The following is a 20,683-nucleotide window of genomic DNA, read 5'->3' as shown; positions in this document are numbered from 1 at the left end:
AAGGGGCGGCCGCCGGTCTCGGTGCCGCTGCCGAAGCCACGCAGCTGTCCGCAGTGCCGGCAGCCCGGTGCCCCGGCTCCCCGAACGCTCCCGCCACGGGCGGTGTTCTGTGCACCGGCGTCGGCTCTGGCGAGCGGGGAAGGCCTCGCTCCGCAGGGGAGCGAGTTGCGGAGTCCGACTGTGGGTGGAGAAAAACAGGACACGGTGAGCGGGTGACACACGGCTGCCCGGGGGCTGCCCCACGGGGCCGGCGGACACGCACCGCTAGGCTGGAGACCTGTCCGGGGTGTCCAAGGGTGGGAATCACAGCGGTCTCCGCGCTGCACAGCGCCCGGTCCAACCCCGCCGCTCGCCCGCCCCGGTCCCGGCCCCGCCGCTCGCCCCGGCCCCGCCGCTCGCTCGCCCCGGCTGACCCCGCGCCCCGCAGCCCTGCCGTGCCCCCGCACGCCAGCAGGGGGCAGGCCGAGCCCGAGCCCCGCCGCTCCGGGCACCGGGCCCGGGGTCAGCGCCCGCCGGGCGGCCCCGCTCTGGCCGAGCACCGCACACCGCACACCGCGCTCCCGCACCGCCGGCCGCACGGCCCGCACCGAACCGCGGCCTGCTGAGCGCCGGGCACTGATCCTGCCCAGCTCAGCAGGGGAGCGGGCGGTGCCCGTCGGTAAGCGGGGAAAATACGCGTCCAGGCAGCCGGGAATGTGCACAGACAGACTGCACAGACACCCACGCGTCCGCACGCTGATGCGGAGAGAGCCCGGCGTGCCCCTTCCCTCGTGCGGAGCCGCCCGTGGCCCTCCCGAGTTCCGCACGGTTCTGTCCCGCTCACGGCTGCGGTCCCGCTCGCTCCCCGGTACCGCGCGCACCGGGAGGCACCGACGGGCCGGGAGCGGCACCGGGACCGGGCCGCGCGTCCCGGCGGCCGCGGGGGGAGTCGGTGCAGAGGGCTCGGCCGTTGTTAGTTGACCCGATGGCTCCTTCCTCCTGTCTCGTTCGGGAAGGATTGGGACCGGCTGCCTTTCGTGTTCCGCTCTCAAATTTAACTCAAAACAAAGAGATTTGCCTTACAAATAAAAGCACAATTCGAAGGAAGCCGCGGGGAGGTGGGGCTGCTTAGTCTGGTTTGGGTTTATTTCTGTGATGGTTTTGGGCGTGGGTGTTTTAATTGCATTTCGTTTTTCGTTAAAAGCATTATATAAACCTATACAACACCTCATCGAATTGTTCTCGGGGCAGGAGTGGGGATAACATTTACCCGGCGCAGTGCTCGTATACACGCACGGACAGAATAAACAAACCTCTAGTGTGATATTTGCGAGTAAAAGCCCACGAACAAAGCTGGAATTACTGCTGCGGGTGCAGAGCTAGGGGCTCTCCTTCTGCTTCCCGGTCCCGCTGCTCAGCGCTGCCTTTTCGTTGGGTTTGGAGGAGGGTTTTTTTCGTTCTTTTACAGCGAGAATTTATGAAAACTCCTCCAGAAACAGGAGCTTTAATTTTCCTCTCAATTGTAGAAGATAATTTGATGGAAGCCCTGTGTGATAGAGAAATCTGAATCCTTTCGTGAAAATAGGAAGGAGACATAAAAAATTAATGTAAACGAGCAGCTTTTGCATCGCTGACTGAACTGTGAAATCTTAGAAGTCTTTATCTTGATCTCAGAATTAAATAATCATATTTTTTCAGCATTAAGGACTAAGATTTTCCGATTTCTACTGTCTAGAACAAAACCAAATAAGCTCTATAACTGAAAATAGTTTTCCAAAATAATTTACTAAAACACAGTGACGAATTTCTTTTAAAGATTTTTTTTTTCCGTACAAAAACGACATTAAAAAAATTTATCTTAGGACCCACAAAATAGAAACATTAATTAATTCAAGTAAACACTCGTCCTGCTTATTAAGTATCAGTATTTTGGGAGCATTACAAAATACACTCCTCCTTTTGACAGGGTCATGGCATATTAAGAACCTCCGCAATAATATTTTCTGGATTTTCATTTCTTCATATTTAGATTTTTAACGGTATCAGGGGGAAAAAGCAAACAAAGATAGAAACGAAAACGAACAAACAAAAAAAAAAAAAACTCGAAAGGAGAGCCAGCGGCGCGGGGTCCGGCGCTCCACGCAGGATTTCTTTTCCCGTCGGTTTTTTCCTGGGAGGGAATCCCGGCGCGGTGAGCCGGGACGGGGCTGTCCCGCACGCGCTCGCCGCGCACCGCACCGAGCCCTGCGCGTCCAAAAGCGTTCGCGAGCAGCCCGAGCAGCAGCGCTGCCGCGGGAGCGGGCACGGCTCCGCCGGCACACAGGCACCGCAGCCCCCGGGCCGCGGCTCCGCCTGAGCGTTCCCGCTGCAGCCGTGACGGTTCGGAGCCGCCCTCCCCAAAAGGACGGCTGCCGCCGTCCGAGGGACAGAACCGCGTCCCCGCCGGTGCGGACGGCCCGAGGGACGGCGCTGCCGCTCCCTGCCCGCAGCCCGGGGCTGGACGCGCGCTGCTACCTACCCCGGGCAGGGCAGGAGCCGAGAGCCGCCGTCGGGCCAGGAGCAGCGCGGGGCGCGGAGCGGGGAGCGGGCCCCGCTCATCCGCCACCCCCGATAGCCGAGATCGATCTCCCCCTCCGCGGCCCGCGGGGGCGCGACCCGGGCCCGCGCTGCCCGCGCCACCGGCCGCCCCGGGGTGCCCGGAGCCGGCTGCCCCGGGCGCCGCCGCGCTTCAGGGGCCGCGGGGGCCCGGCGGGGCCAGGGCACTATTTGACGTCGAGGAGACGGATCACCGCGGCGCAGCGATACGCCGCGCACCAATGGAGTTCAAATGTCAGCAAGTTTGAGGAGGGGTGAGGCGCCGGGGGGTGTGTTCCTCCGCCGCGGCCCCTGCTCTAAACGGCGCGGCTCCTCGGGCCGCCGCACGGCTCAGGGGCTGGGAGCGCCGGGAGCCCCGCGCCCCGCCCGGCCCGCGCTCCGCCCGGCACGGCCCGCCCCGGGAGGGCCCTCCGCGCCAAGCAGGGCGTGGGTCCGGCGCTGCCGGCGAGCAGGTGACACCGCGGCTGCCCGGCGCCGTGTGCGCGGCATGTGCGCGCCCGTGTAGCGGGGCGGCCCCATGGGCGGCGGCGCCGGCTCCTGCCTCTGCCCCCCGTCTCTGGAAGCCCGGGCAGGAAACGCTCCTCATGTCTTCCAGATAAAAATAAAAGCGACTCGTCCCTCCCGGCCGCAGAGTGTCCCCGCGCCCGGCCCGACGCGGGGCTGAGCTGGCCCCGCCGCCCGGCAGCGCCTCTCCCCGCCGCCCGCAGCGCCGGGCCGCGCCGCCGCTCATGGACATCGCCTCGGGTCCCGAGTCCTTGGAGAGGTGCTTCCCGCGGGGCCCACCGGACTGCGCCAAGATGCTGGACGGCATCAAAATGGAAGACCACCCCCTGCGCTCGGGGCCGGCCACGCTGGGAGTGCTGCTGGGTGAGTTGCCGGTCGCTTTTCGACTGCGCCGAGAGCGGCCCCGTGCAGCGCTCGGTGCCCAGGGCTGCGCTCCGAGGGTCCCGGCCGCTCTGATGCGGACCGTGGCCGCTCAGCCCCTGAGCGGTGCGAGGCGCGGGACCGGCGGCAGCCGTCGAGCTCGGTGTTACCGAGCGGCTGGGCCGGGCGGACTACGCTCCCGGGACGGGGAGCGGGGAGCGGGGCCGGGTCGTGTCGGGGCTGGGAGCGGAGCCAGGCGGGGCCGGGGCCGGCGCCTGACGCCGCCGTCTGCCGTTGCAGGGTCGGAGTGCCAGCACCAGGCCGTCTGCGAGGGCTGCCAGCGGCCCATCTCGGACCGGTTCCTGATGCGGGTGAACGAGTCCTCCTGGCATGAGGAGTGCCTACAGTGCGCCGCGTGCCAGCAGGCGCTCACCACCAGCTGCTACTTCCGGGACCGCAAGCTCTACTGCAAGCAGGACTACCAACAGTAAGGGCGCGGGGGGCGGCGGGAGTCCCGCCGGGGCGGCCCAAACCGGCCCGGGGCTCGGGCCGGGCTCCGGGCGTGTTCCCGGCCGGGCCGCAGCCCGTGCCCGGCGGAGCGGGGCAGCCGGGCACCGGGCTCACGGCTGCGGGTGGCGGCCACGGCCAGCGGGGACCCCGGCGTGGGCTGAGAGGCGGGCACGAGCGGGACCGAAGACACCGAGCCGTGGCGTCCGCCCCAGGCAGGGCGCTGCTCCTCGGCCCGGGCCCGCAGCGCTCCGGTACCGTGCGGCGCCGTCGGAGGGGCGGCGATGGGGCGGCCCAGCCCTGTTCGGGCTCCCGCGGCACTCGCTGCCCGCCGCCAGCCCCGTCCCGGACCGCTCCGCCAGGCCCGAGGCCAGCCCGGCGTGGAACCGCCGGGGGCACTGCCGGCGGCGGGGCCGGGGCTCGGCGGGACCGCTGCGGGCCGGCCCGGTGAACGGCGGTACCGCTGCGGGCCGGCCCGGTGAGCGGCAGGGGAACGGCGGGACCGCTGCGGGCCGGCCCGATGAACGGCGGGAGGAGCCCCTCGCTGAGCCGGGCCCCGGCCCCGCCGTACCCGCGCTCTCTCTTATTCCGCCTTTATCCCCAAATGTCAGGCGCTGTCGGGAGCGGCCCCCGCCCCGTCGCGGCCCCGCGCAGGGACGAGCCCGGCCCCGCGCCGGGCCGCCCTCCCCTGCAGAAGCCCACTTCATGCTTGTCACCTAAATTGAGGATCCTTTTTGTGCCGGGAGGGGGGCGAACATGGGCATTTCAATCACTAGGACATAATATGGCTCTGCTAGAAGTCTGGCAACAAACAAAGAACAACAACTATTGGTTTGCATCAACTTTTGTCAGGCGTTCAGCAGGCATCCAGAAAGGCCTGAAGTGGCTTAGTGGCAACAATGTGCATTTCATAGCTACAGCATGAAAATCCATCTCCATGGAAACGGGTAGTAAATGCTAACATGACATGCTGAGTATAAATATTGTGAGGGTTATAACTCTTGTATAAATGGCCCAGATAAATGTCCCCCTGTTTAGGAATTACAACAAAACATGTTATTTCATGCTGCAGCCCTCGCTAGCTCCCAGAGAGTCCTGCGTGGCCCGGGCACTGTGCATGGGAATAACTCAAGGCTTGCCCGTGGGCTGCCGCCATCCCGACCTTGTGGGGCTGCGGCACCTTTGGGGTTTTCTTGTGCCTGGTTTAGACAGCCCGTTCGCTTTGCCTTTCATTTCTTCACAAAATAAACCACCCTGTGGTAGCTGTAGTTGTAGATCGGTAAAACTTCTTTTTCTGTAGGTAGTAACACCTTACATATTTTTTGTTAATTAGTAAAGAATGTTGAATAGTCTTCAGGCTACCTAAAAAAGCATTATTTGGCAATGTAAATATTTACATTAATTGCATATAAATGTACCCTCCAAGTTTCCAACTTTAGTTTCTGTAAAATAAAGAATTGTACTTAGTGATCCAAAAAGCAAGATCAGAGACTACTGCGTTGTAAAAAAAAACAACTTTCCTGACTGAAAACAGAATTGTTACCGCTTCAGAACCTCCCATATCACTAAAAGCGTCCAATTGTAAGGGGGCAAAACGGGGTAACCAGGCTGCCGAGCAATAAAAAGATATCAACATGGTGGCCTTTGTTGGATCGCAGCACCTAGTGTGACATGACATGGTGCCCTGCTGTGCGTGCCCCCGAGGACTGACAGCGGCAGCGGCGCACGGCGAGGGGAGGGGAGACACGCCGAATCAGAATTTGTTTTCTCTGAGATTTTATTAGCCCAAAAGAGCAAGCATGTGAAACTGTGCTGACACGGATTGTGTGCCCTTTCAGAGCTGCAGGAATATTCGTTTATGGAAGCTAGAGGATAAAAATAGCTGTCTGTCCGTGCAAGCGCCCCTGGGCTGTGCAGGACAGGGGCAGTTTTATCCATCTGACCGTGGGGAGCGGGGCCGTGAGCGGGCTCCGGGAGGAGCTGCAGCGAGAGGATGCAGCCCGTGCTGGGACACCGGGGTGGGAAATGCCCGTGTGCTCAGTGAGAATGCCCTGGGGTAGTGAGATGGACTAGAACCGGCACGGAGGAAGACAGGGATCAGAATTATCAGGCGCTTTTTGTTATCCTGAGTCCTATTTACATATATCTGGGAAAAATAAAAAAAAAGGATAATAACTTTACTTAAATATCTCAGTTCCTGAAATTTGCCTTAAATAGATTTTTCTGTACGTAGTAATGTAATTTTAAAGGTCAGATTTCTCCAGAACTCCCAGGACTATAATCAAGTACTGTGTATATATCTTTGGGAAAATGGTGTCTCATCTTTCTAATGAAAGCAAGCTTCTGATGGGTCAGATATCAGACCTTACACCTTTCCCTGGGTCAGGAATGATTGCTGCCCATCCTTGGATGAGGGCATTTCACATTAGGGGGAAGGGTGAAAACAGTTTTTCTTTTTTCTTTTTTCTTTTTTTTTTTTAAGAAAAATATTGGCTGTGTGAAGCTACCCTTATGCTTGGAATGTTACAGCAAGTCCTGGGGGAGGTGAATTAGTAGCCCAAGCCCAGTTTGAAGTAGTCAGAGATGCCTGATAAATGTAATTTATCACAAAAATATCATCAGTATGTCAGTGGGATAAGCTGGGCATGTATTTTGGTCTCTTTTTAAAGATGGAATTCAACACATTTTTGCATGAGTACATACTGATGTTTTGAGTTAATGCAAAGTACTTATTTTGCTAAAATCTAGGATTTTGAGGGTCAGGTGCATTAGATGGCAAGATTTTTAAGGGGGAAAAAAAAAAGCCGGAGCAGTGGCACCAGGGAAAGCTGGCTTTCACAAGTCCCAGTCAAGCAGAATCTCTTTTCTTTTAATTAGAACTTTTCCAAATTGCTGCACTTTTGGAACCTTACACTTACACTGTGTTTTTTTCTTTAAAAGAAGTTTTCTTTCTGACAAACTGAAACTCTCACAATTTTTTTTTTTTTCAAAAACAGGAGGCTTGTGGTAGTTAGTTGTATTTTAGTTCTTTGCTTAAATGAATTATTGTATCGCTCATAACAGTGCTTTCTACTACAAAACATTAGTATTTAGCTACATTTCTTTTCCATTTGTGCAAATTTTTTTTTTTTTTTTTTTTTTTTTAATATGATTGTGCTTTTCTGGTTTGTTTTTCTCTCACTGCCCAGTGTTATATAACGATTTGCCCTAGTTCTTGCTGATAGTAAAAAAATATATGTTACAAAAAGCCTGTTCCAGGATATGTATTTCATGTGTAAGCAATGCATATAATTTATAGAAAGATTTGTATTCTTGTTTTAGTTTCGGAAATAAAGGCTCTAAAAGAGGTTTTTATTCAAGGGAGCAGATAGCAAACACCCATAGCTGCTATTTCATAATTTTTCATTAATGCGTTCTAAGTTTTTCTTAGGGTGAGAAAGAGAAATATTCAGGCTTTTGTTCGTTTAGATATGTCAGGTATTCTTTTAGCATCACTTTTGCATGCTATTAAAAAACAGACCCACCACGTATTTCTGTTCCCCTTATTTGAGTCCTTTCTTGTCGGTGGCTTGTGTTTGCTGTGCAGTCAGCACGGAGCAACACGTCCCTCGCAGGAAGGGAAGGGAACCCCATGAAGCCTCGGTGCTGCGGGGAAGCCTTGCCCGCTGCAGATTTTGGGAATGCTTTCACGCCAGCGTAGCACAGAGGCTGATGTTTCTCAGTTTAGTTGCGTTTTAGGTTAAAAATACAGCAAACTCTCCCCGTGGGTGCGCGTCCCTCGGGTTTGTGACTTCTCGCAGAGCAGGGCTGTGCGGTGTGCTGGGAGCCCGGAGCAGGAGGGACGAAGCTCCCGGGTCCTGCTGCAGGCGCAGCGGACAAAAGCGATCTGCTAACGGCAGGATTTGATGCGTTTCCAGTGCTCCAGTTTGATTTTTAGCGGAGGAGCTGTGGGCTCGTGGGTGCAGCCCTGCAGCCCCCTGAGCTCAGCAGAACCGGGGATTCCTGCAGCTGCCTTCGCCCCGTGCCGGACGGGCACTGCCCTTGTGTGCGCAAAGAGCGCAGAAACCAGGTGAAACTTAGACACGAGCAGCCTAAGCACATGCCCAGGACATGGAGCAATGATTAAAGTTATGTCATCCACTAAAAATGCCTCTCCGAGTCTCTGGAACACTCTGGCATTTTTTCTGAAAATCCCACCAGCCCTGCACCATCGGTCTCAACAGCCCCATAAAAACTCCTGAGTGCGATCAGACTTTTGTGGCATCCCGAGCAGCCCCAGAGAGGAGCACGGAGGAAATGTGGCTGTTATTGCTGTTATTTCAGCCGCTGACGTCAGCGAGTGGCCGGGCTCGGTCCCTGCCGGTTCCCCGGGCCGGGCTCTGTCCCCGCGGTTCCCCCGGGCCGGGCTCTGTCCCCGCGGTTCCCCCGGGCCGGGCTCGGTCCCCGCGGGTCCCCCCGGGCCGGGCTCGGTCCCTGCGGGTACCCCGGGCCGGGCTCTGTCCCCGCGGCTCCCCCAGCCCCGGCCCCGGCCCGGCCTCGTTGGCTCCTCGGCCCCGCTGGCCACGGGCCACCCGCCGGGCCGCGGCTGGGCTGCCGGAGTGCAGGCGGGGATCTGCCATGGAATGTGTTTGTAGGATTTGGGGAGACATTTTGGTTTGCTGCTGCGATCACTGTAACGTTGGACAAAGTCATTGCGATGGAAAGACGCGATTTGCACTGATCCGTGGCAGAAAACGATAGGGAAGGTCTTTGTGCAGTATAGACAATATGCAATTAAATTAACAGGAGTATAATTTATAGTGCTTCACTTCTACCCTGAGAAAAAAAAAAATCATAGATGTGAAATACATTGCAAAAATTTCTTCACTTATTACAACAAACAGGAATATTTTGCATTCTGTTTAGAAACCGAGTCCATTTTTTTTTTGGTCTAAATTTTTGAGGTAGTTCAAAGGCATACATCCACCTTCCAACAATCAATAATATATCATGATAAACCAGCTGGATTTCAATGTCTCTTTTTAAACTAATTATGTTATTAGTGTATTTCAAGGTAAATACACACCCCTGTCACTTCCCTCCGTTTTGGAGCAGTCTGTAAAGCCTGCTATCTCCTAAAGTGCTCACTGCTCTGGAGAACCTGAAACGGGGGGGCAGATTTAGCCAGCGGCTGCTTCATCTGGTCACATATCTGGGCAGAAGCATTCGGGAGAAAAAAAGGAGTATGCTTTTCCTAACGCAGCTGTGTTTTTTTTTTTTTCTTTTTTCATTCCAGACAAAATTTGGATTTATACTAAATCTGCTGTTTCTTGCAGAAACAGGAATTGATTCAGTTTTATTTAGTAGCTCTTTCTTCTGAAATGGCGAGGGATTGGTTGGAGGAGACCTGAGAGGCCAGCGGGAGCTTTGGGAGGCTCCGGCGCTCGAGGAACGCTGGGGCCCTGCGGGCTAGAAGGGAGCGCGGGCCGGGGCTGCGCCCGAGCGCGCACGGGCCGCTCTGGCCACGGCTCTGCCACGGCAATGGGCACGGCAATGGGCACGGCAATGGGCACGGCTCTGGCCACGGCTCTGCCACTGCACTGGCCACGGTTCTGGGCATTGCTCTGGGCACGGCTCTGGCCACGGCAATGGGCACGGCAATGGCCACTGCACTGGCCACGGCTCTGGGCATTGCTCTGGGCACGGCAATGGCCATTCAATGGCCACGGCAATGGCCACGGCAATGGGCACGGCTCTGGGCACGGCTCTGGGCACGGCAATGGGCACGGCAATGACCACGGCTCTGACCGTGGCTCTGGCCACTGTTCCGGGCCATTTCGGGCTAGCGGGAGGGCTCCCGGGGCTCCCGGGGCTGCTCGGGGCTCGCTGTCCCCGCTCCTGCCGGGCCGGAGCTCCGCGGCCCTCGGGGCAGCTCGGGGACAGGGTGCAGTGTAAACACAACAGCGACAATTCAGGGCAAAATTAGAAAAGGGTTTAACACTGCTTAGGCCAGCTTGCACCAAGCCAAAAGTTGCATAAAATGCAGAGTCAGAGAAAGGCTGTGGATTTCAAAACCCAGCACGATGGACAAAGGCCGCTGCTGCGTCCTCTACAAGGTGTACAAGGGCGGATGACAGACTTGCAAAAAACAGAAAAATTCTTCTCTTTGCCTACAGTTTTTTACCCCACATAATAAGTCGTGTTAGGTAAGAAACAAGCAAATAAATAAATAAAACGGAGAAGTGACTTGATCAGCAATCTCCAGTAAAGGTAAACAAACCAGGTATTGCTCTGGTATGGTTTGGTGTGGTAGGAAGGGGGTTTGGCATGATTTGGGGTGATTACATTACTCACCAGGCAAAGATTGACTCATAATGAAATGACAGTTTCTTGTTCATTGCAGACATGAAATTTCCACATTTGTTTTGAAACAAAGGACAAGATTAGTTGTAAGTAACCATGTGTTGTGAGCCCCAGCAGCTGAGTCTGCAGCAGCCAAACAAGGGAACTATAGGAGTCTCAAGATAAATGGGTGCAATTAGGAACAGAATTTTCCTTTCTCCAGGTGAATTGAAATAACTAAATGAAGTGGGCAGGAAGTTTTTATTGAATATCCACCTTGTGGACTGTGTAGTTGTGGTTTGGTATAGCCAAAGCTATGAATGAAAACTGATCTTTTTGATAAAAAAGTATTAGAATTTATTTAGAAAGCAGGGATGTTTTCTGAGTTACAGTATTTTATAAAATGTAACAGGGAGATAACCTCATTTTGCAGCAGTGGAGCCTTAACAGCACTGGTTACATTTGGGAAGGAGACATCACTTTTCTCCATTAGCAACTAAGTTAAAAAAATACATTAACAGCTTCACATTTAACTTAAAATAAATGTTGAAACTCAAGCTAGACTTCTGAGTCTGAGAGGAGAGAGTATAAGAAAAAAAATATGTAAATACTCGTAAGGCAAAATGAGCCTGAGTTTTTGTTTGGAATGCAGTGTTGGTGTTTACAACATGCTAATATAGATCTGAATCTTCAGTGCCTTGTTCAGGCAAATTATTCACTGGTTCTAGAAGCCTCTTTAAATTCAATAGAAAATCGAGATATACTCTAATTTTTCCATTTAAAAAAAATATTTTTACATATCAACCTTATGTTTACTTTACATTCCTGGACTAGCTTTAGCTAGACTTGTGCTTCTCGAACACAATGCTGCCTTCCCTTCTGCTCTTGGGCAGACCTGCAGCTGCTCTGAGCTGATCCCAGCAGTGGCTGTGCACCCCGAGCCCCGGCCCTGCAACGCTGCCAGGAGCAGGGGGAGCACAAGGCTCCTGCCCTGGGCCTCAGCAGGCTGCTCTGAAACAGCCATTTCACAAAATACGCTCTGGTTGTTAAAAACCAAATGACTGGTGCTGTTCTCTGCTCTTGCACAACCCACACGTACCCTGAGTGGATGTGCTGCCATGGCCCTGTTTCGTGTGCTGAATATACCTGAGAAGAGAAACACCACGTGTGGTGTGTTGTGCTGCTCTAATGCAGATTATTTTAAGCAAAACCCTCAAAATGAAGTATCTGTAGTCACCATAAGTGTCTGCTGTCTCGGGGGGTGCAGTGTTGAGGTCAGCACTGCCAGTGGCACCCGCAGCCCAGCCCAGCCCCCTGTGTGCGGCTCATCACCTCACTCAGAACGGGGGTTTTACCTTTCAGAAACTATTTGCCCGTGGGCAGAGAACAAGTAGACTTTTCTGAGATTGTATTACGGTAAGGGGATTGTTAATGTGACTAATTTCAGTTTGTTATTTTCTTGGGTTTGAAATTTTATAGTGATCTTCTTCACAGATACAGCAGAACTGGTGTAGCACAAATTGATTAAATGCCCTTGATATGAGCATAAATAAGGTGTAGCACATTTCTTCAGGACTTGATTGGTGTTTGTGCTCCTGTAACAGGCAAACAGAATACTTGTTGTGGAGGTCATTTTTGTTGCTTCCAAAACATAATATTTTCTTTAATGTGCACAAAATTTTCCTCTGCAAACATTGACATGAACTTGTGAACATGCAATTCCTATTGGCTTCAGTGAGAGCCATCCTCGCTCATCAAAGGAGGGAATTTGGCTCCTGATTTTACTGCAATCAGTGTTTTATTTATAATGTACAAGAGTGCACGTGCACTCTCCCAGTAAGAGCTGATGGGATTTATGTGCACATGCTGAGGACCAAATCCTCCTGGTAGCTGTCAGGAAGTTTACTTTCACATGCTTCTTCCTTGGTGTAACCCAAATCACCATTCACTGATGACAAAAACAAAACAAAACCAAACAAAGAATAACTGTCTACATCAGTATTTTTTTTCCAGTTGTTACTTTCGTCATGTTAGTAGTATGATAGGGAACAAGCAGAATTGAATTGAATTTGCAGAAGAAATTATGAATATCCTTATAAAGAATTTTGGTTACAGTCAGGGATTTCTCTGATGGAGAGAAGCACCACTGCTCTTTAGAAGCTGGCACTGGTGCGTTCCTATGTGTCAGTGAGGGAGCACGTGTGGTGCACCTGTGGATGGGGACAGTTTGGTGGGGACACTCTGATGGGGACACTTTGGTGGGGACACTTTGATAGGGACAATTGGATGGGGACACTTTGATAGGGACACTTTGATGGGGACAGCTCTCCAGTCCCCAGCAGAGGAGCTCAGCTGGGTGCTGGGGTCTGCCTGTGCAGCTGGAGCCAAGGTCCAGCAGCACTTGCCAAAGCTCATTAGTGAGAAAGGCCAAGTTCTCCTCCAGCACTGACCCCAGAACAATTGTATATCCTGTGAGAGTCTGGCAGAAAGATGCTCAGGATGCTGGAGCTGTGCTGGTGTGGCTGGCAGCTCACAGGGCTGTGCTGGGTGGATGCAGCTGGCACGGGGAGCGAGCTGGTGCTCCCTGCCTGTGTGGGATGGGCTCATGCAGGTTACCTGTGCAGGTGACTCTGCTGGTCTTCCAGCATTTCTGACTTTCCAGAAGAGGAAGAGCTGATCATCTCCCTGACCCCACTGTTAATAGTCATGGTTTGCAGAGTAAATATCGGTTCCTTGAATGTTTGTGTGTACGTGCAAGCTTGAGCCAGTAGCTGATGTCCCTTTGGAGTCTCCCTGGATGCAGAGTGCTTGTGGGGCTGGCAGTGCCTTCTCCAGCAGCTGTCAGCAGCCAGGGACATTCCCTGCACAGAGGGGCTGGCACTGCCACTCCACAGGCTCTGGGCAGGGGCTTGAGCCAGTAAATCCTTGCCCCCAGCAGTGCCAGTGAAGCCGATTGCCCTGGCGTGCAGCAGCTTGCAGTGTCATACAAGGTCAGTTTACCTGACAGCAAGTGTCTAGTGAGGAATCAGTGGAGCTACTCAGTACAGATTTTGGGGATGTGGTTTTTCACAGGCTCAAGTTTTTCACCCACCCTAAGCAGAAGTCACAGTTTATCATGAGTTGTCTTCTGAGTTGGATCTTGGTGTGGGCTTCATCTGGCAATAAGGAAAGTTTCCCCTCTGGAGTTTGACCCTGTGGGGTCAGGTCCCACTCACACTGGAGTCGATATGAAAAGTGTGGTGAGACTTTACCTGAACATTAGCACCGGCAGTGAGGCTGGTTAAACAGTGCAAAAACACAAATGGAGTAAAACAATTTGAGGGAAGAAGTCCAGTGTAACCTTGCAGCAATGCTATCTCTGCACAGCATTATTTGTTCGAAGCTGCCAGGCTCGCTGCTTGGAGCTGCAGCAAACAAGAGGTTCAGCTGGTGGGAGCAGAAGGTGTTACTAGCCCTGACAGCTCCTTTGGTAACGGAGGAGCAGGCGGCTCCTGCTGCCAGGGGCTCCTGCTGCTCCTGGCCGGAGCTGCTGTGGAACCAAACTCCACGGAGGAGGCACAGTTTGTGCCCCAGCAGCAGCTTTCCCTCGTGTCCCCAGTGGGGCTGCAGGGGCACACAGCACCTCTGTGAAGTGGCTGGATTTCCGTGGGGTTTCCTGAGCTGCAGGGAGAGCACTCTGTGGGGTGTCCAGCTCCACCAGCTCCTTCCACTCGCCTCGCCTCGCAGCCCATGGGCTCGTTCCCAGCATGGTTCTGTGAGTGCAGGATGAATTAGCCATAATGGCGCCTGCATTCATTTTGTGTGGGAGAATCCCCATGGATTCCAGAGCAATTACAGGGAGTGCAGGCTTGCCCAGTGCAGCGTCCTTCCCATCCTGCTGCTGCTCCCCTCGGAGGGAAGCAGCACGAGAGGGGACAGGAGGGCTGGGAGCAGCAGGGCTGGGAGCTGCAGGGATGGGAGCTTCAGGGATGGATGCTGCAGGGCTGGGTGCTGCAGGAATGGGTGCTGCAGGGATGGGTGATGCAGGGCTGGGTGATGCAGGGATGGATGCTGCAGGGCTGAGAGCTGCAGGGCTGGGTGCTGCAGGAATGGGTGCTGCCGGGCTGAGAGCTGCAGGGCTGGGTGCTGCAGGGCTGGGTGCTGCAGGGATGGGAGCTGCAGGAATGGGTGCTGCTGGGCTGGGTGCTGCAGGGCTGGATGCTGCAGGGATGGGAGCTGCAGGAATGGGTGCTATGGGAATGGATGCTGCAGGGCTGGGTGCTGCAGGGCTGGGTGCTACAGGAATGGGTGCTGCAGGGATGGATGCTGTAGGGCTGGATGCTGCAGGACTGGGTGCTGCAGGGATGGGAGCTGCAGGAATGGGTGCTGCTGGGCTGGATGCTGCAGGACTGGGTGCTGCAGGGCTGGGAGCTGCAGGGCTGGGTGCTGCAGGGCTGGATGCTGCAGGGATGGGAGCTGCAGGGCTGGGTGCTGCAGGGCTGGATGCTGCAGGGCTGGGTGCTGCAGGGATGGATGCTGCAGGGATGGGAGCTGCAGGGCTGGGTGCTGCAGGGCTGGATGCTGCAGGGCTGGGTGCTGCAGGGATGGATGCTGCACGGATGGGAGCTGCAGGGCAGGGTGCTACGGGAATGGATGTTGCAGGGATGGATGCTGCAGGACTGGGTGCTGCAGGGATGGATGCTGCAGGGCTGGATACTGCAGGGCTGGGTGCTGCAGGGCTGGGTGCTGCAGCATCCCTGGTGGCCAGGGCAGGCTGCTCTGTGGTCCCTCTGCGCTGCCCTGCTGCTCACAGGCTGACGTGTCCTGCAGGAGGGCTGGAGAACAGGCCCAAGGCAAGTGCACTGTCTTGGCACCATTCTTGTCCCTTGAACAGTGGTTGTTGTCTTGAGTAATTGAAGCCTCTCCCATCTGTGGCTTTTTTCTTAAAAAAATCAACCCATGCTTTGGCAGGGGCTGGTCTGAGTGCGTAGAGAATACATTTAGTGAGGAGAGTTATAACGTTCAGTTTGTTGGATGCCACAATTAAACCTCAGGGTTTTCACCCAACCATCCAAAGCGAATTGGACACTGTCACTCAGGCAGGAATACATACAAAAAGGGGCAGCCCACTGCCCCGGATCCCAACAATGTGATTTTCATCACCTCACCAGCCTTTGGGGAGTCTTCGGCTTCCATCTGGAAGTACCTTCAACCCTTTCCACCTACAGATCTTGAAACAGCTATAAAAGAGAGAAAACCAAAATTACATGGAGTTTATTGCCATTTCTTAAGAAAAAAAGAGTTTGAAAAAGTTTATTCAGGAAGCCAAGGGAAGTTAAGTGGGGGACATTTGCTATTTCATCAGTCTGTTGGTGATAGCCATTCATGTCATAAATGGCTTGTGTCATTTGATGCCAAAAATAACACAATTTTCCTCCCCAAAGGCCTATAGGGTTTTTTTGCAATAAATGTTTATTTGTTAATAATATACTTTAAACAGTCCAGCCTTGACCTCAAGTCTCCAAAAGAATCCATCTTCTCTCTGAAAAATCCTGCAAAGTTTGTGTAATTTTTTCTGGGAAGGTGTAATTGATGGCGCAGTGAAGGGCAGTGTGTTTGCTTTAACTACTGCAGCTGCGTGGATTAACTGTTTATAAGGGCCTACTGTGCTTTGAATGGTGACTTGCTTAGATTTCAGCCTTTGGTTGACAGCACTTCCTAATTGTTCCTTGGATTTGCTTAAGTTCAATCAGTAAAAATAAATTTCTGCACTGAGCTCACCCATCGTTCTTCCCTCTCCGCTGCCTCAACCCCTTTGAAACGCTGGTTTGTAGGAGTTTGATTCCATGGATCACCCTGCAGCCTTGGAATGGGAGTGACCAGGACAGGGGCTGAGCAGGGCTGAGCTTGTTCTACATCTCCTGCTGATTTCAGAAAAAATGCCACTGGTATTTGGGTGCCCAGCAAATAACCTGTATGCAAATATTTTTGACAGGCTTTCAGTTGTACTAATGGGAGTCTCTAGAGTTGAACATAGAATTGACAGATATGAAATGTGATTAAATATTCAAAAATGTAACAAAGGATTTTGTAAATAACCATGAAACATTTGTCTCGGGAGAAAATAGTAAGTAAGATAATTAATTTATAATATGTTGCACTGTTTTGAAATTGCCCTGCCAAAAGCTGGAGTTGGATTTCTATTGGCAAAGTGTTTGTGGAATGCCAGTGACATGTGATCAGTACCACAGTAAGGCAACAATTGTCTCTTCACTAAATCACCAACTACCACTGATTTAACCAATGTTAAATCACATTTTTCAGCCGTTTTTGTTCTGCCATTAGCCACTCTGATCCTTCTCTTAAATTTTTTCATGTGGACTTTCACTAAACAAGCAAAGTATTAAGGCACTTGTCAGATTTTTTTTCTCTTAGTCCTTAAATGAAAATGTGGTTTTCTAGAACTCTGGAGGACTTGTTTCCTTTAAGATCATCTGAGTTGTGGGAGAGAGTTACACATTTAATTTCTTGAAGCAGTTCAGCTCCCAGTACTAGTTTGTTTTCAGTTCAACAGGCACTTGGATAAAATAAAGAACAGTATGTATAAAATGAATGGAATTCATTTTTTCTTTGAACATTTCACATTTGTGTAGCTAAATAATTTGGATAACATGGACACTCAGGTGCTTTGTATAAAGCTTTTTTCAGTGGGACTCCATAGCCCTAAATGGCACTAGTTTTTTGCTGAGAATATGTTTGTAGTTTATTAATTGTAGCAATTATATGATGCTTTAAAATCTATATTTTGAGAATCAAAGCTTCTGGCTTGGGCTGTGGTCCCACATTTAGAAGTTGGCCAATTTTAGTCAATCTCCTCGAGTGCTATTTACAAGGCGAAGTTACACACACAGCTGGTTCAAGAGCTGGGTGCCTGCAGGTGCCCAGGCTAAGTGGTCACTGACTTCCCAGGGGCATTTTCTGGGCAGTCTGGGGCACAGTAACCTGTCCTAGCAAGGATTTGGCTGTTCTCAGAATCACAGGATGGGAAAGGCAGGAGGGGACCGTGCTGGATCACTGGTCCAACCTCCTCGCTCAAGCAGGGTCACCCCAGAGCACAGGGATGGACAGGATGGCATCCAGATGGTTCTGGAATATCTTCAGCCAGGGAGAACCTACACACTGGGCAATCTGTTCCTGTGCATGGTTACCTGTGCAGGATGGAAGTTCTTCTCACGTTCAGGTGGAACTTCATTGTTCCTGCCTGTTGTCCGGGGCAGATACACATGTGTAGGCTCATGAAGGGGCTGCACAGCCAGGCAAGTGACCCAGCTGCAGTGTCCAGGGACAGTGGCAGTGCCCAGGGACAGCAGCAGTGCCCAGGGACAGCAGCAGTGTCCAGGGACAGTGGCAGTGCAGCCTCCTCCTCTACACCAGGCTTCGAGGTCTGTCCTGTCCAGCCCTGTCCTGTCCTGCCTGTCCTGTCCCACCCTGTCCTGTCATGCCCTCTCTCCTAGAAGTGATCCCTGCAGACCCTGCAGTGTCCTCTGGAGCCCTGTGCCAGGTCACCCTGCTCACCCTGCTCACCCAGGTCACCCTGGTCACCCTGGCCCCTGTGCCCAGGCTGCCCCTGCCCCGCTCCTGCCCGAGCTCTCAGCTCAGTGTGGCAGGCTGGAGCTCCGACGGGCACACGGGGGGTGCCGATGCCAGCGCTCCCAGTCTGCCCCTCCTGGCTCCGGGAAGTTTCTCCTGATTCATTCTCAGGTGATTCATGCTCCCAGCATCAGCTGCCTGTTTGTGAAACTGAAAAGAAGCGATCTGAAAGTGAAACAGTCACGTTACTGAGGCTGTAAGAGGATGTTAAAAGTTCCTTTGTTGTACAGAGACTGAGCTCTACCATGTTTTAGTCTTTTTGTCAGCTTTCTTTGGTATTAAATCAAGTGACAAAACATTTAACTTTATCCCTGTGCATGAGCACTCATGCTAATTAATTCAGTAACTCTTTTGACCTTCTATTTAAAAGATCACAACTGGTGCTGTTCCTGCCAGACACCACCATCCCTCAGCACCTCGATTGTTCATGTATTTGGAGCGTGGCTGTGGTGGGGATGGCCAGGATCTGAATGCTCTTATATTCTTGTAATAGCAAACATTGAGAAAGTTAAATGGACAAATGAATAAGAGAAAAAGCAGAAAAGCCAAGGAGCAATTAAATGTAACTTTTCATCATGAAAAGGATTTCACTGGTTTATCTTCTAATAAGATTATGTCACCGACACAAGTATCTAGGAGCTGTGATTGACAGCCTCCTGTACTTTTATCAGGCAGTGTGACACTAAACCTCGGGGCCTTTTGTCCCACAGAGTGAGCTCACGGAAACTCTCCGTCCTAATCCCCTTATTCATGTCAGGCACAGAAAAGAAGTTCTGATCAGATGGCATCTTACAACAGTGTCACCTCCACCCCCTTGGCCAGGATGGACGTGGGACACGGACGCTTTGTGGCTGCTGCCCTGTACCCTGCACAGCTGAGCTGTGTCTGCAGGGCAGGAGAACCCCAGGGAGATGGCAGCACGATCTACAGGCTGTCTGATTTCGTTTGTCTTCTACTTTCATTTCTCTGAAGAACTAAGACCTCTAAAGGAAATACTTCCTTTTGTGTTTTGCCTGTAGGATCACGTAGTGAAATGTCCCACTGAGCTTCTTCAAACTTTGCACCCAGGCAAAAGAGTAAGTGGAACTAACCCCCTATCTTTTCAGAAGTGTAGGATCAGTGTTGTAGAAGTCAGCAATCGATCCCAGCGCTGGCATTATAAGTTTCATAGCTCCAGCCCTTTCTTAGTGCAGGAATTCCTTTGTGCCTATCCCTGCGGTAACCTATTGCAAATAGCGGTTCCCTGGGGTGCTTTATTTACTTGTCCAACTGTTTGGAAGTCTGTTAGTCTAAAGATCAGATGCTCTGAAACAAATCTTATTACCTTAACCAGCTCTGCAAATTCTTCTTTCTCCATTTTTATTGACTTCTTTTCAGCTAGAACTAATACATGTGCAGCAGGTGGGCAAGTACATCTTTCAAAGTTTAGCCCCTCAGATTTAACATGAGAAACTATAAATCTTTTTGTTTTCCTTGGAAAATGTGGGAAACCACAGGTATTTGAAGAGTTGCCTCCTCAGTGGATTTGTGAAGTTTATACTGGTTGCTGTAATTTTTGAAACAGAAGTCTGGGAAATTTTGAAAGAATGTTGCATTCTGGAGTATAGTCTAATTAATTACTTTTCTCCTTGCATTAAGTATTTTTTCAAGCTGTAATCAAAAGCAATGGAATGGGAAAGTTTTAAGATATTTTTCTTTTCATCCAGCCTGGCACCCCTGGCAGAGAAACTGCATCAAACTTCCTCCAAGTCATCTGCTACAAGCTGGTTCTGTCAGCACTACTCACCAGTTCTCATTTGGCAAGGCGTGTCCAGCCCCTCTGTATTTTTCATCTCTATGCACATTTAAAAAGTAATTTTAGATGTAAAAAGTCAGTGCTAATTAAACCTTTTAAGAAATCATCCTCCAGGAATTCCCCTTTCTCCTCCCTGTCCCCCGCCCCGGCTCCTGGCGACCTCGTGCTCCTGGTGGGTGCTTGCACCCCATCCCGGGCGGAGGCTTCACCTCTCGTGGCCCTTTGCTGCAGCAGGTCTCCAAGTCCTCTGCAGAGGGGTTCCTGCAGGCTGGGCTGTCCCAGACACGCTTTTCCCGGGACACGGCTCCTCCCCGTGTCTCCTGCGGACCAGGCTGCCCCGGAGCCGGGATGGGAGCGCTCCCAGCGCCGGCGGTGCGGGGCACCCGCTGCTGCTCTGCCTGTGTTTGTTTTTCCATTCCGAGCACCAGCAGCTGCCAGCACGGAGTGCAGGAGGGAGCATACACAGCATCTTGTTTTTAAAAAGCAGCAGGCAAGGGAACCTGCAAGGCTGCGGCTTTCCTGCAGCAGAGCGTGTTTGCTGTGAGCAGCCGGCTCTGCCGGGTCCTGGCAGGGCACTCTGGGGTCAGCCTGTCACCTCTGCAGCACGGCCAGGGCTGGAGGGACCCTGCTGGACGCAGCTTTGTGTGCCCTGGGAACCTGTCCAGAAATGTCTGTAACTGCTCAGGTCAATTCACTGATAGGTGAATTGAGCACTGTGGTGTCAGAGTGGGCCTGGGGAGAAGGTTCAGTGAAACTGAAAAGGGAATCACAATATTGGCAAGAGCCCTACTGAAATACCAGGGGGTTTGATATGAAGAGTTAGATGCAAGCAGAAGTGATGTGGTAAGCGATGTGCTTCGGAAAGCATCTGAGATCCTGTTGGTATCCTGTTAGTATCCTGTTAGTATCCCAGGTTTAAACCTGAGGGCTGTTTACCACTCCCCCCGGAGCTCCCCCAGCTGTGGTGGCAGTTTGGGGTGTCCTGCCTGACAC

General features: G+C 52.6%; 1 protein-coding gene across 1 annotated transcript in view; it reads left to right on the top strand.

Moving 5' to 3' along the window:
* Nucleotides 1-3,082: 3,082 nt before the first annotated feature.
* LMX1B (LIM homeobox transcription factor 1 beta) overlaps nucleotides 3,083-20,683 on the top strand; it is an 85,532-nt gene continuing 67,931 nt past the window's right edge. The window contains exons 1-2 of the mRNA XM_056505035.1: nucleotides 3,083-3,441; nucleotides 3,739-3,925. Of these exons, the coding sequence (XP_056361010.1) occupies nucleotides 3,303-3,441; nucleotides 3,739-3,925 (326 nt within the window). The 5' untranslated portion in view covers nucleotides 3,083-3,302. The remainder of the gene's footprint in view (nucleotides 3,442-3,738; nucleotides 3,926-20,683) is intronic.

The sequence above is a fragment of the Oenanthe melanoleuca genome, chromosome 17 (assembly GCF_029582105.1).
Source record: "Oenanthe melanoleuca isolate GR-GAL-2019-014 chromosome 17, OMel1.0, whole genome shotgun sequence".
Classification (NCBI taxonomy): domain Eukaryota; kingdom Metazoa; phylum Chordata; class Aves; order Passeriformes; family Muscicapidae; genus Oenanthe; species Oenanthe melanoleuca.
Note: the sequence above shows the minus strand (reverse complement) of the source record. Positions and strands in the feature narration are given on the sequence as shown.